The 15858-nt window shown below is 36.4% G+C and overlaps 1 protein-coding gene across 1 annotated transcript; it reads left to right on the forward strand.

Annotated features, from left to right (window-relative positions):
* Positions 1–6411: 6411 nt before the first annotated feature.
* On the forward strand, positions 6412–12069 carry zgc:174904 (uncharacterized protein LOC564690 homolog). Its single transcript, XM_056242056.1, has 6 exons — positions 6412–6549; positions 9057–9185; positions 10166–10336; positions 10424–10605; positions 10849–10964; positions 11793–12069. The coding sequence occupies exons 1-6, from the start codon at positions 6465–6467 to the stop codon at positions 11950–11952; spliced, it is 843 nt and encodes a 280-aa protein (XP_056098031.1). The 5' UTR covers positions 6412–6464; the 3' UTR covers positions 11953–12069.
* Positions 12070–15858: the final 3789 nt, after the last annotated feature.

Here is a 15858-nt window from a genome sequence, read left to right on the forward strand (position 1 = left end):
TGAGATTCAGAGAAGTGCTTCTGCAGACCTCTGTTAGTTGAGTTACCAGTTTTCGCCCACAGAACTTCTGCTCTTTTTCTCTGTAAACCCTTGAGATGGTTGTGCATGAATACTGGAACTACACAGAGAGGAAACAGTGACCAAATTAGGAGCCGTTTTCAACTAAAAACATTGCGTTTTGGCTGTTCATTTACGAGACAACGCCATTTTAGGGGGCCTGAAAAAGCAAACTTATGGGGTTCAAAGTTTTCGAAAACGATACCATCTCTGTGTAAACAAAAATGCGAATTTGTTAAAATGTCGACATCATGCGCATGCATAATAAAGGGATACTCCACCCAAAAATGAAAATTCTGTCATCATTTACTCACCCTCAAAAGTTGTTGCAAACCTGGATGAGTTTCTTTCTTCTGCTGAACACAAAGGAAGATATTTTGAAGAACGATTGGAACCAAACGGTTGTTTGGCTCCATTGACTTCCATAGTAGAAAAAAAAAAATACTAAAGAAGTCAATGGTGCCAAACTTCCAATTGTTCTTCAAAATATCTTCCTTTGTGTTCATCGGAAGAAAGAAACTCATACAGGTTTGCAACAACTTTTGAGGGTGAGTAAAGGATGACAGAATTTTCATTTTTGGGTGAAGTATCCCTTTAAGTGTTCAGTCTAGGTGCAAAGGGTTCGTTCCAAAGTGACTTTCCTGATATAATCTGAATTCCATTTACCACACAAAAGATTCACCCACTAAATCTGACATTCTACAATTTTTTTAAATCCCTGTGAAATAAAAATGTATAAAAATAAAAGTTTTTTTCCAAAACTTAGTCTCTCACGATCACTCTGCACTTCCGTTTCTCATCAGATTTTCCGTCCAATCAAATGCTCTCTAGAAGCGTTCAGACGGTTTAAATTTGGCGAATGAAGCCTGGTTTTATGTTATTGTCACGCGAACCATCGCAGCGCGCACAGTCTGCTCCGGTCCAGAGACACAATAAGCACAGAGTGGATCATATGAGCGAGTCGGCGCAGACCAGAAACCATAACGGATCCTTTTGAATTCTGCACAGAATGCTATAGTTTAAAGCGATATGGAGGAGAAACTGTTAGAGATTAGAAGAAAACTGCGGCTTTACCGAGCTCAACGGCTCTGGTCGAGCTGTGATATAACTAAACGTTATTGGCTATTTTTAAAAAAGAGGAGGAGCTGCTCGCCATGTCTTCCTGTTTTAGTGGAAATTATGTCAACACATTGAATAACGCTGCACTTTTCAAAGCCTGAGCCTTTAAACTCACATTGTGGCTTGTGTATATCAATCTGATGAGCAAAAGAACTTCCTGCACTGGCTACCCCTTGACCCACAATGCCGTTTCTCACACGCCTCAGTCTAACATCGCTGCCATTCCCACAGCTCTGCAGCTACGCTGTGGTTTATTGGTGGGCAAGCAAAACACTTTGGTTTGGCACATATACATATTTATATTTTAGGTCACGCCAATCAGTGCATCTATGCCAGTAACAATGTTTTCCATACAGATGTAGATCAAAGTGTGATCAAAAGTGTGGAAAATGAGCGCCAAGAAAATCTCATATTGGTAAGTATGGTCTGACATTTAATAAGTCGAGATACAAAAGATACACTGCCCACACGCCTTTCGATTTGTTTGGCCATGGTTGAGAGGTTAAATCAATGTTTTATGAGGGACTAATGTTAGCCTCCATTAGAATGAGACAGCTTGATTTATTTTCAGAGCGAGTGTGGTCATAGATTGTGGTAGTGTCCATTATAGTTTGAAGCTTTCCATTAAGGATAAAGGTTATGCACTTAGCTCTCACTTATTTCACTGCTGAGGTTTGTTGTTGTCAGATGGATAAAATGTGTGGTGTTTCTGTAACTATTCATGATATGTATTAATGGAGCCCAAAAGCTAAACTAGTCTCATATGCTAAGTGGCTTTTTTTTTTTCATTCAGAAGCTTTACACTGTAATGGTAAAGTGTGCTGTTATGTATTTGTTCGTCTGTTTATAATGGAATGAATGAAACCCTAAAAAACCCAAAGAGGCTACAGCACCCCCTGCAGGCTGCAATGGTCCTGCACTTGTTGACTTTTTATTTTTAGTGGTGTTTCATAAGGTAAATAAATACACTTTTATTATTGCTCATACTTAAAGAACAAAACAAAACACTGGTAACGAATTAGATGTCTAAAATCTCGAAGCTTGAGTTTGTTGCCCGGCCGTATTTGTTTGAACCGCGAGAGGCGTCTACTCTCACCTAAGCTCACGTGTACGGCCGCTACGTGAATTTGTCCATATGTCGGGTCAGAGGTCACTCTTCTGCCGGAACTCGACTTGCGTACGACCGTTACCGAAAGCCAGTGATTAGAATTTAACTGTTATAAATATGGATAGATTTCTTACAAAAATGCATCACTTTGCTTCAGAAGGCCTTAATTAAGCCCTGGAGCCATTTGGATTACTTTTATGATGGATGCGCATGCGCTTTTGGAGCTTCAAAGACTCAGGCTATAATCACTCTCATGATAAAGCTCAGATTGGGTTTGGCTGAAAGAAGAAAGTCATGTACACCTAGAATGGCTTGAGGGTGAGTAAATCTTTTTTGGGTGAACTAACCCTTTTAATAGGCAATTTTACTCTTTTCAGTTGCTTTATAGTGGGCTTTGGGTGCCAGTTTCTTCATATGAGAACAGTTTGGTGCCTCCTCGTCTTCCTATAATGAAAACAGACAGAAACATCGTCATAATGACGGTAATGGTTGTATTTTTTTTAAACCTCGATCTGTCCTCCAGATGGAACGGCTCTGATATGAAGAGAGACTATCAGTAATATGAGTGTTTATAAATTCCGTAGATATCACCTCCTCTCATTCTTGAGGCCTAAATAAACTCAGTCTTTAATATATTTTTGCAAAACAACCAGGGTCAATGTAGTATCCTGGATTAGTTGTCGTTTTAGTATTTCAAGTGTTGTGTCCAGGATAGCACAGTCAAACACAACAGAATGTCATCTGCTAAATGAGTTGTATAGGATAAGATATGACATTTTCAACAACTTGCTGGGCCTTATTTTTAATCCAAACCGCTCTTTTAGATTGAAATGCATTCAAAAAGTTTGTAAGAATATAAAATGTCTTTAAAAAATAAATAAATAATGTTATGTACTGCCTGGTAAATCTTTAAATATTTTTTTTTACTTACTGGGGAAAAAACAACAACAAATTAGCTTAATAACATTGCAGTCGTCATTTCCATGGGTAAAATAATATTTAAAGGCTTAGCTTTGCAATTATAAGTTTCTGGCTGTCCTGGATCATGTATATGCTTCCATCTAGTGGTTGAAGGTGTATAATGTTTAATGGCATGTCACCTTGTTCCTGGTTAGCATGGATCCTAAAACGCCTCAAACCTGTATGCTGACACTATTAAAGGGATAGTTAACACACAAATAAAATTCTGTCGTTTAGTCAACCTCATGTCATTCCAAACTGTATGATCCTTACTCACACACACACACACACACACACACACACACACACACACACACACGCACACACACACACACACACACACACACATATACACTCACCTAAAGGATTATTAGGAACACCATACTAATACTGTGTTTGACCCCCTTTCGCCTTCAGAACTGCCTTAATTCTACGTGGCATTGATTCAACAAGGTGCTGAAAACATTCTTTAGAAATGTTGGCCCATATTGATAGGATAGCATCTTGCAGTTGATGGAGATTTGTGGGATGCACATCCAGGGCACGAAGCTCCCGTTCCATCACATCCCAAAGATGCTCTATTGGGTTGAGATCTGGTGACTGGTGCATTATCCTGCTGGAAGTAGCCATCAGAAGATGGGTACATGGTGGCCATAAAGGGATGGACATGGTCAGAAACAATGCTCAGGTAGGCCGTGGCATTTAAACGATGCCCAATTGGCACTAAGGGGCCTAAAGTGTGCCAAGAAAACATCCCCCACACCATTACACCACCACCACCAGCCTGCACAGTGGTAACAAGGCATGATGGATCCATGTTCTCATTCTGTTTACACCAAATTCTGACTCTACCATCTGAATGTCTCAACAGAAATCGACACTCATCAGACAAGGCAACATTTTTCCAGTCTTCAACTGTCCACTTTTGGTGAGCTCTTGCAAATTGTAGCCTCTTTTTCCTATTTGTAGTGGAGATGAGTGGTACCCGGTGGGGTCTTCTGCTGTTGTAGCCCATCCGCCTCAAGGTTGCCCGTGTTTTGGCTTCACAAATGCTTTGCTGCATACCTCGGTTGTAACGAGTGGTTATTTCAGTCAAAGTTGCATCAGTCGGCCCATTCTCCTCTGACCTCTAGCATCAACAAGGCATTTTCGCCCACAGGACTGCCGCATACTGGATGTTTTTCCCTTTTCACACCATTCTTTGTAAACCCTAGAAATGGTTGTGCGTGAAAATCCCAGTAACTGAGCAGATTGTGAAATACTCAGACCGGCCCGTCTGGCACCAACAACCATGCCACGCTCAAAATTGCTTAAATCACCTTTCTTTCCCATTCTGACATTCAGTTTGGAGTTCAGGACATTGTCTTGACCAGGACCACACCCCTAAATGCATTGAAGCAACTGCCATGTGATTGGTTGATTAGATAATTGCATTAATGAGAAATTGAACAGGTGTTCCTAATAATCCTTTAGGTGAGTGTATATATATATATTAGGCTATGTTATAATAATCTAATAATATTAGGTTAAGCCTCTGTTTATCTTTATCAACTAATTCAGGCATGCCACCAAACTCCAAATTTCACGAACACAAGCTTTAAGTGTCAGAGGGAACGGCTGCAACTCTGGTTGAACAAATTTTCTGCGTTTCAGCATTTACACTACCGTTCAAAAGTTTGGGGTCAGTGAGAATTTTATTTTTATTTTTTGGAGGAAAGAAATCAATACTTTTATTTATCAAGGAATAATTAATTTGATCGAAAGTGACAGTAAAGACATTTATAATGTTACAAAAGTCTTTTGAACTTCCTATTCATCAAAGAATCCTAAAAAAAAAAAAAAAAAACTGTACAACTGACAGACCAACAACTGTTTCAACATTGATAATAATAATAAATGTTTCTTGAGCATCAAATCCTCATTTTATACTGATTTGTGAAGGATCATTTGACACTGAAGACACTGACACTGGTGATGCTGAAAATTCAGCTTTGTTTGATCACAGGAATAAATTACACTTTACTACATATTCACACAGAAAACAGCTGATTTACACTGGAATAATATTTAATACTATAACTGATTTTTGTTGTATTTTTAATCAAATAAGCGCAGCCATGGTTAGCAGAAGAGAATTCTTTTAAAAGTATTTAAAATCGTACCGACCCCAAACTTTTGAACGGTAGTGTAAATATTGAGTAAGATAAGGTGAGGATGTGAGGATCGATTCTACTTGTTTTAAACACAGTAATTGTTAAGCATGGATCAGAATAGTTGGAAACTGTTATTTGAACTGTAATCTGGCATCTGAATATCCACATTCAAGATTTAGTCAGTTGAAATAGTTTTGAGGTTGATTGCACTAATGTTGTGTCTCTGGAAAATAGTGATCTGTGACATTGTAATAGGCTATTCAAAGGTTTTTGTGCACATTGGTTTATGAGGGATTTGTGGACAGATCAATGTTTTTAGATTTGTGGAGTACAAAATTGGGACAGAAAGACATGAGTCAAGCTGTTTTAGTGTTATATTAATAATGAGGTTATTATTCAATAATTCCATTCCATATGATTTTTTATGCTCATACTGATAATTGGGTGAGGGAAAGAAATGGAAAAGCAAGAAAATGCTCTCTGAAATAATAAAAACACTTAAAGCTTCAGTCCTTAACTTCTGACGCTAATAAACAGAACTGAATGCATCTTGCGGAAGAACAGCCGGAGCTACTTCTCTCTGTTTATGTCTGACGAGTCATGCAGCGGACTAACATGGTCCGAATATAAACACATATTGTACCGTAGTGATACAGAATAAGACAAAAACACGATTTGGAAAATGGATACATGAGGTACTCGCTTATTATGTAAATTTTGAACAAAAAAAAGTCACCTTAGCTTTAAGCATTAAGCAATGTGTGAGTGGCTTCTCAATCATTAGAACAAATTAAATAATGTAATGTTTACAGTTAGGGTGAGTCATAAGCTGCTGGTTTACAGAAAACAGCACAGAATAATTGTGTCAGCTCATTTTTTTGGGAAATTGCTTATGACATTCTCTGGCTAAACAAACATCTGGATCTGTCATGAGATACAGAGAACTACAATGTCAACCAATCCCACGTCACAGCACACGGACTCAATATAATTGTTCTAAAACACCCCTGCAGTTGAGCAACTGCTGCAGTGAACAGAGAGACTCTATAGCGTGCAAAACGAGAGCAATGTATGCAAACAAAGAGGGAATGCACAACAATCTGATCGACGAGCCTGAAAATGACTACATCAGTCCAGAGGTGCGATATTCAGGTGAGAATCAGAACATGGACACATGCTTGTGCTGTGTCTTGATGTTTACATTTACACTGTGTGTAGAAAGGCATGTGTTTCTCCAACAAAGTTTGTAAAAAAATAAATAAAAAGCTCTTTAAATATTATTTTAGAATTTAGAAAAGTAAAACCAGTGCTTTTTGAGTTAAAGTGTATAATACATGCAAATTGTCACATAAAGGCTAGAATTGTTGATTAGATTTTTAACAAAAAAAAAAAAAAATAGCAATAATGTCTGGTTGACATTTTGTTGAACATTTGAAACCTTGATTAAAACATTTCAACTCTAGATTTTACATTTATGTGGCAAAGTTTTATATTTAGGCCAGGGTAAGGAGATACAAATCACAAAACCTTTGGTATGAGCAATAGGAATAGGGATGCATGACTAACTGCGTCCTTTGAGATTTTTAAAGACTGTTTAAATATTTATCTGATTTTAATTACACACTGTCATAGACCTCAGATTTTATTCTCCATGATTAATTCAATAACTTATCCAGGTTGCCAATTTCATGTGGAGCGCTCGGCTAAACTTTGTGAAAAATATTTGAATGTTTTTTGATGATAAAGTGATAGCCATTTGTTCAATGTTGTATTGATGTTACTCGATCTTACCGCTGTCTTTAATACTGTTGATGATAATATTCTTCTTTGGCATTTAGAACATTTAATTGGTATCAAGGGATACTGCCTTACGATGTCTTAGTTCATGTCTAAGACATCGTAAGGCATGGGTAAGTTTTCCTCATACTCAACTCTTATTATTGGAGTACCTCAGGGCTCTATTCTGGGCCTGCTTCTTTTTAACTTGTATATGCTTCTGTATGAATATATTATTAGGAGGCACTATCTATGTTTCTTTTAATTTTTATGCTGATGATACTCAGCTTTATTTGCCTTTGAAAGCTGGCAACTCCATTCAACATTTGCTGGACTGTCTCGAGGATATTAAGAAATGGTTGTCAAATAACTTTCTCCAACTTAATGAAGACAACACTGAAATAATTATCTTTGGTCTCCTGATATTGAGAGGTGGTCTTATTAATGAGTTTGGTAATCATTTCCCTTCAATTTATTGTCAGGAAATAAACCTTGACATCAAGTTGGTGTCATCCTGGACTCAGAATTATGCAGAATAGATTTTGAGAAGGTTATTTATGCTTTTATTACATCACGTTTAGACAATTGTAATTCATTGTATTTGGGTCTTCCTCATTCATCCCTTGCTCGCATCCAGATGGTTCAAAATGCCGCTGGAAGGCTGTTGACCATGGCAAAGAAATATAATCACGTCACTCCAATTTTAGCATCGCTCCATTGGCTCACGGTCCATTTTATGTTCCAATTTTTTAGTTTGTTTTAAAGCTCTTAATGATTAAGCTCCATCTTATCTTAAATATCTTCTTATTGCCTATTCATCTAGTAGACCTTTAAGATCCTCTGACATGGCTCTTTTGTTTTTCCCTCGTGCCCGTTTAAAAACTAAGGGTAACAGACTTTTCAGGTGCTGCCCCCCATTTATCAATTGCCACTGGACATCCGCCTTGCACCTTCTATTATCTTTTTTTTAAAATAAGCTGAAAACATATCTCTCCAGGCATTTTAAGTTTGTGTTGTTGTTTTTATTATTTTGTTTTCATTCTTTATTCTGTTGGACTCTTTTTTTTCTCTATTCGGCATTTTGGTCAGCTTTGCTGTTTTTAAATGTGCTTTATAAATCAAATGTACTTATTAGACAAGTATAACGTATTAAGTATACTTTTTTTTTATGTACAAACATTCATTCTGAAATGAATTTAATGTTTACATTAATAAGGCCTGTATTTCTCCATACCTTGTAAGAAAGCTTGTAAAAAAAATAAGACTCAGTAGTTTTAGATTAATGTTGCTAAAATTGTTGATTTTATTTATTTTATTGATAAAGTAAAGTATAAGTTTTGTTGCATACTACTTTTATCAGATACATAATTTTTGGCCACCCTAATGTGCTTCAAACAGGATGTTTGTTAAATTTTTCCAGGGTCAAACCACTATTACATTGACCAATATGTGTTTCTCAACTGATGATTCTAAAGGATTACTTTTTACACTTTCCTGAATATGAACATTTGTTACCTTTTTGGGCAATTATTCAACCTCAGTTGCTCCATAAATGTCCAGTTGTTTTAAATGTTTATCATTTATGCAAAAAAAAAAAAAAAAAATCCTGCTTGACAAACACACAACGTTATTTGATAAAGTACTCATCGATACTCTCAGGGTTTGAGTTACCCTGGCAGTGGAAAATACTGTAAATCATTCACTGAAATGGGTGACAACATGTAATCCAAAAAAGTTTTCAAAAGCTTTTATTTCTTGTGAAATAAATGTTATGTAAAAATGCTTCATTTGTTTAACATTGTGTAAAAAAGTGCATTGTTAGACTTGGCCGTTTTTACACAATTGTTATATTGTAAATCGTTGTTTTATTTGTTTGTTCACAGTATTACAGAATGCTGCAGGTAAAAGTGGACAGCGATTTTGCCAAGAACCCTTCAAAGTGGCAACAGCATGCCTGACTGCCTTCTGCCTCATCTTACTCATGATCCTGGTGGTCACAAGTATTCACAGTGGTACTTCTCCTTTCTCACATACATGACTTGCGCAATTTGGTGTGATTGTGTTTATTAACAAGTAGGGCTGAGCATTAGGACAAAAGTAATGCGAAACATTTCACACCAACAAATACTTTAATGACATTGCATTCTAAATACATAGACATTAATATGAAATGGGTCCCTCCCCTTTCACTCCTCTGCGAAGGCTTTCCACAACATGGAAACCCATTCCATGAAGCTCCTGCCACACAGTATTTGTGCTGATATTATTGCCAGTGGAAGTTTGGAACTCTTTAGCTCTGGAACCAACTGAGCGTTGGGGACTTTTACACACCTCAGCACTCGGTTGAGCTCTATGACTTTACATGGTCTTCCGCTTCATGCTTGAGTCGCTGCTGTTCCTAAAACGCTTCCACTTTCCAATACAGACAGTTGGTCGTGGAATATCTACCAGGGATGAAATTATACAAACTGACTTATTGCAAAGGTGGCATCCCATCACAATACCACTCTTGAATTCATTGAGCTCTTTGATGAACCCTTTTTTCACAAATGTTTGTAAATGCAGATTGCATGTGCTTGATTTTATACAACTGTGACAATGGGTCTGATTGAAACGCCTGAATTCAATAATGAAGAGGTGTGTGCCACAATACTTTTCTCCACATAGTGTATTTCCAGATTCAATTTGATTTCAATTCACAAGTTCTTAATTTGATTGAATTCTATTTTCGATTCCTTTCGACTCATTTTGGTACTATTTCGAACTATTAAACAGTTCAGTTGCTATTTATCTTCCAGATCAACACAAGCACATAATAAAAAAAACGTGCATTTCTTGTGTAAAACAGTCAAGTTATAATAAAATTATAACTCATAAACACATCAGTTTCATTGTAAACTTCATCTTTCTATCTTTATTTCTCAAAATCCCTTATGTGACATCTTTTTATCGACAACCCACTTCTGCTTTTATTTCTTCTTTCTCGTCTTAGGTAAGGGCCGTTCCTCTGGTCAGGATTCCCCCTCCAGCGCTTCTGAAACACACATGCAGACGGGCTGCGCTAATGTAACGGCTCTGACTGAAGAATTGCAGACTGTGAAGAAAGAGAAGCGGGAACTTGAGAAAGAGCGGTCGCAGTTGAAGGACAAAATCACTGAGCTTGGTTCGTGAGGTGCAAGTGCATGCATTTGTGTTATTAACAAGCAATCTCTTGCATTTCATAACGTCAAAAAATGTTGGGTCTTTTCAGAGGCAACCCCTGCATCACGCACCACTCCAGCACCAACGAAGAGTCCCTGCCCTGAAGACTGGAAGCTCTTTAACGGCAGCTGTTACTTCATCTCAGTGTTTGGCAGGAGTTGGTCAGACAGTCAGAAGTACTGCAAGCGGAATGGAGGACACCTGGCCATCATCCATACACCTGAGGAACAGGTGAGGACAGACTGTGCATCTCACTGCGCTTTAACTATGCAGATATATTTGCAGAACATCTAAGGACCTCAAGTAACACTGACAGTCCACATCTATATGTTTGTGTAAAAAAGAGAACAGAAACTGCTAAATATGCAATAGAGGAAGGGATCTTAGCCGAAACATGTGAGGCATTAAAATTGATTGCTAAGGTTTTTTTCCCCACTGATTTTTAATGATATTTGACTTATTGACCGGATAAAGACGTTCATTTGGAACCTGCTGCCCCGTGGACACTGGAACGCTTACTGGTTTGGCATAAGTGATGAAAAAGTAGAAGACGACTGGTACTGGGTGGATGGAACCAAACTGGTTGGAGGGTAAGAATGTCAAATTTGACAACTTAACAAGTTAAAACTCTCACACTAGAAGTCCAAGCTTCAGTACACATCTCACATGGAGTTAAAACTACTGAAGAGTCAAAAAATACAATGACTCTTCACACTTCTTTATTTTGTTAAAACTACTGAATCATATTTTTCTATTTCTGTTTTGGAGACATGGTCCCATGTTAATACACTGAATCATCTCATTCTTCCTATCTCTTCTTCCTCTTTGTAAAAAGCTGAAAATATAAGAGATCTTGCATTCACTCATTTTTTATTCATATATCCTCAATGTTTAATGATAATCTGACTTTTATTAATGTTAGTGAGTGCTTGGGAATCAGGAATTGATATTTTACCTTTTAAATATATACTGTAATTATTAAAGTGAAAATTACAGGAACCAGGACTTTTATTTTATTTTGTGCTCATATTATTTTATTTTGTTTATGCAAAGCGGTTATCTAGACATTCACTTATAAAAATTCTTATTACAGCCGGATTAATTATTGATTAAATTAATAAGGATATAAAATGGTCCTATAGACATACAATTACAACTGTTTTGGGTGCTACAGAATATAGATATTAACGTTACATGTGGACTTACTGTTCAGAGAAAATATTAAAAAATGCCAAATGCAATGTCCCTTTAAAAAAAGTTGAGAAAAACCTTATTAAACATATTTTAGCACCACTTTAATTTGCCATTGTCATTTTTTTATTATTTTTTATTATGCTGTCTCCACTTGTTAAGAGCAAACAGACTGTAATGAAACCAGGATTTCTGACTGGGACTAACCCATTGTTTTTCCTCCATAGTTTCTGGGAAGATGGCGAGCCCAACAACCATATCAATGAAGACTGTGGCTACATGATAAAAACAGATGTTTTAAGCCGTGTGGCTATAAAGAGCTGGTATGATGCGCCGTGCTACAGGTCCTTGCCCTGGATCTGTGAGAAGACGACTGAGTCTACTTGATCATTGCTCCCACCAATCCAAACAGACCACTAGCAATACAATCTGTAATGCAATTACCATTGTGTTTAGCATGCATGGTCTCGGGGTTTTAAATGTTTGGAAAAAAAGAAAGAAAGAAAGACTAACTGCAGTAATGAGTCAAAAAAAGCAATTAACATATAAAGCATATGTGCATTTATTTTGATCTAACTTTAGCTATGCTTTTTACCAAGGGATGATTTTTGTAAAGTAATTAAGTGCTTGAATTTTATAGAAAGATCAATTGATTTATCAGTTTTCAATGTAAAACTTATTGTCTTTTCCTAAACAACTAAACGTCTTTGAATGACTTATGCTGTGTTTGCAGTTCTGGGGTAACTATTATAACTATATCACTTTTATGTAAATACGTCTTTCTCTTTCTCGATCGTCTTTCTCTTTTTTGCATATAAAACAAGTGCTCAGTTGCCCTGTCTAGTTTTGCATGTTGGATGTAAGCGTTTACGTAAGGTGTGCATGCATGGATGCATTTTGGGTCATTTCCTTTCACGTCCCATCCGACTGTTTTTTATGACAGAGGTGTAACCGATTGCCACGGTTACTATACCACATTGAGGCCTAGCCTACTATATTTGACCTCCCACCAATCCAAACAGACCACTAGCAATACAATCTGTAATGCAATTACCATTGTGTTTAGCATGCATGGTCTCGGGGTTTTAAATGTTTGGAAAAAAAGAAAGAAAGAAAGACTAACTGCAGTAATGAGTCAAAAAAAGCAATTAACATATAAAGCATATGTGCATTTATTTTGATCTAACTTTAGCTATGCTTTTTACCAAGGGATGATTTTTGTAAAGTAATTAAGTGCTTGAATTTTATAGAAAGATCAATTGATTTATCAGTTTTCAATGTAAAACTTATTGTCTTTTCCTAAACAACTAAACGTCTTTGAATGACTTATGCTGTGTTTGCAGTTCTGGGGTAACTATTATAACTATATCACTTTTAAGTAAATACCTGTTTTGATTGTTTTTATTCAAACTTTGGTTATGTCCGGCAGTTCCACTTACACTCAGTAGGGCGCAGCATTGAGTCAAAGTTTTGAACATAATGGATCAGTCAATAGCTGGGACCTATACCATGAAGCAGGTTTAGGTGGATAGCCAGGTATGTTTCAGTTTAGTGTGCACCACCAGCCCTGTGTTTTAGGCACTATGAATTTGCTCTGCTTTTAGTGGTGTTCATTGCTATAGTAATTTACTCCTCGCTTCGCATCGAGCGGTTCTTTGCCTCCAAATAATTGAATGCACCGCTAGCCATGGATTATCTCTTACTACATTATCAACTATATAAACTAACTTCACAACTTTTACTTGCGCTGATATACCAACATGTTTTTTTAGTTGTCCTCTTTCATAGCCAACTCTTTTCTTGATGTGTAAATGCATGTGTAAATCTCAGAAGAGAGAAGTGCAATTCTGCAGAAGAGAGAAGTGAATAGTTTCGCACTGTTTTAGAGCATGTGATTGGTTGTCCGCTACTGATGTCACACTTTCTTGTGCACATGCTCCATAGTTATTCCTAAACTCAGGATCAAAGCCTGAGTTGTCAGAAAGTTGATAATCAGCGTCATGGTACCAACAAATCCTGATCAGATTGGTTTGGTTTTGTCAACTCAAAACTATAACCCTGAGTTTGTTCAACTTCCATCATGGTACGTGATGGTACAACTTCCATCGTGGTTTAGTTTTCTTTTTCTCTTCATATTTGACTTGTGGATTTTGCAACATAAACGTTGATAAACTGATCTCATCCTAATGTTAAAAATAATCACAATAGCCTTTAAAAGCTATGCCTTTGTTGCTTTTTCCCAAACTATGGGCATCACTCAAGATTTAGAGAACCCATTCAAACAAGGTTCATTTAGACCATTTAAACCAGACTAGAATGTGATCAACTAAACCCAACTCAAAAGTCAAAGTCTATGGCAAGCACAAATAATCTTTCGATCGTCTTTCTCTTTTTTTGCATATAAAACAAGTGCTCAGTTGCCCTGTCTAGTTTTGCATGTTGGATGTAAGTGTTTACGTAAGGTGTGCATGCATGGATGCATTTTGGGTCATGTCCTTTCACGTCCCATCCGACTGTTTTTTATGACAGAGGCGTAACCGATTGCCACGGTTACTATACCACATTGAGGCACACTATATTTGACCTATATCAGCATAATCTTAATCATAGTCCATAAACAGGTTGGGTCAGACTGATAGAGAGCAGTACGTGGGCTACATGCATTGTGTTTTCAGCTCATCATTTAAGCCCTGTTCTCAGCAAAACACCTTTGTTAAAGGGATACTCCACCCCAAAATGAAAAATTCTGTCATCATTTGCTCACCCTCAAGTTATTCCAAACTTGTATGAATTTCTTTCTTCTGCTGAACACAAAAGAAGATATTTTGAAGGCTTTGGGTAACCGAACAGTTGATGGGCCCCATTGACTTCCATAGTTTTTTTGTTTGTTTTGTTTTTTCATATTATGGAAGTCAATAGGGCCCATCAACTGTTTGGTTACCAGCATTCTTCAAATTCAATTATTTTGTGTTCAGCAGAAGAAAGAAACTCATACAGGTTTGGAACAACTTGAGGCTGAGAAAAAAGTTTGTTAGTTTAGGTCACGTTAACACCATGAAACCCTGTATGAATTTTTAAACTTTCATATAAAATTGATCTATTATGCTCATATGCCCTTTTTTTCCCCACCAGGACAAGCAGGGCTAGCATTGCTTTGAATGTTTGGAGGACCAAACCTCCCTCTTTGCACACGGAAATAAAATAAATAAATAAATGTAAGCTATAGTAAATAAAATGAAAGCAGGTGGTTATAAATAAATATTAAAAGAAACAAACACACAAAAAAAAAAGTATATAAAAATACATGAAAACTGAAACGGTTAACAAATAAAAGTTAAAAAGAATAAAAACATAAATGTACAAATAAATACAGAAAATAATTAAGAAATGAAAAAGTAATACAAATAAATCAGGATTAAATTGAATTAAAAATAAATTATATTTGTTTTATCAAGTCATTTATTTTATTTTCCCCCCAATATATATATATATATATATATATATGAAATAACAATGTGTAGTAAACGGTAAAACTATTTAAGATACAAAGTAATGTGTTTCTGATTATGCAAATAAATTAAAATGATAAACAACAGTTTGCAACATTAAGCAACATGACGGACTGTTTTTCTATAGCTAAAATAACCGGAAGTCCTGCACATCTCCACTTTTGTCAGTAGGGCAGATTTTGGATGTCATGACTCATGTCTCTCTTTTCTGACCCATGGATTTCAGGTCTTAAAGTCTCAGCTGATGAGTTGAATCAGGTGTGGTTCGAAAATGTGTGTGTTTCTAAGAACAGGGTTGGGACATTAGCTTATGTTTTCTTATACTGTGTGTCTGCACATTTTCCCGTACATCATGTTCTCGATTACACAATCACATATCGCTAGCCTCATAGCATAATTGCCTAAGTCATATTTCAATGTCTTTGGAAAAAAGACAAAATGACTTGGGCAATTATGCTATGAGGCTAACAATATGCGATAACGGTATTTTTCCACTGAAATGCTTACAAATTGCTTGCAATAACAACAGCTTATGCATCTTGAGGAAAAATGATCAATTTATTTAATTTATATAAAAAACTCAAACAACAAGGGTCCTTTTAACAAAGATAAATATTGTGGTCATTCATAATACAATGAAACAAAACAGCACAGTGTTATTAATATATACTAACATACATGCTTTTCTTAAATATAAGTATCACACATCAAGTATGATTTCAAAACTTCCAACCTCTTTAAAGATGGAAAAAACGTCTTTGGCCACAGCCTCTTTTTTTATTTT

The sequence above is a fragment of the Rhinichthys klamathensis genome, unplaced genomic scaffold (genome assembly GCF_029890125.1).
Source record: "Rhinichthys klamathensis goyatoka isolate OS25496 unplaced genomic scaffold, OSU_Roscu_1.1 h1tg000690l_1, whole genome shotgun sequence".
Taxonomy (NCBI): Eukaryota; Metazoa; Chordata; class Actinopteri; order Cypriniformes; family Leuciscidae; genus Rhinichthys; species Rhinichthys klamathensis.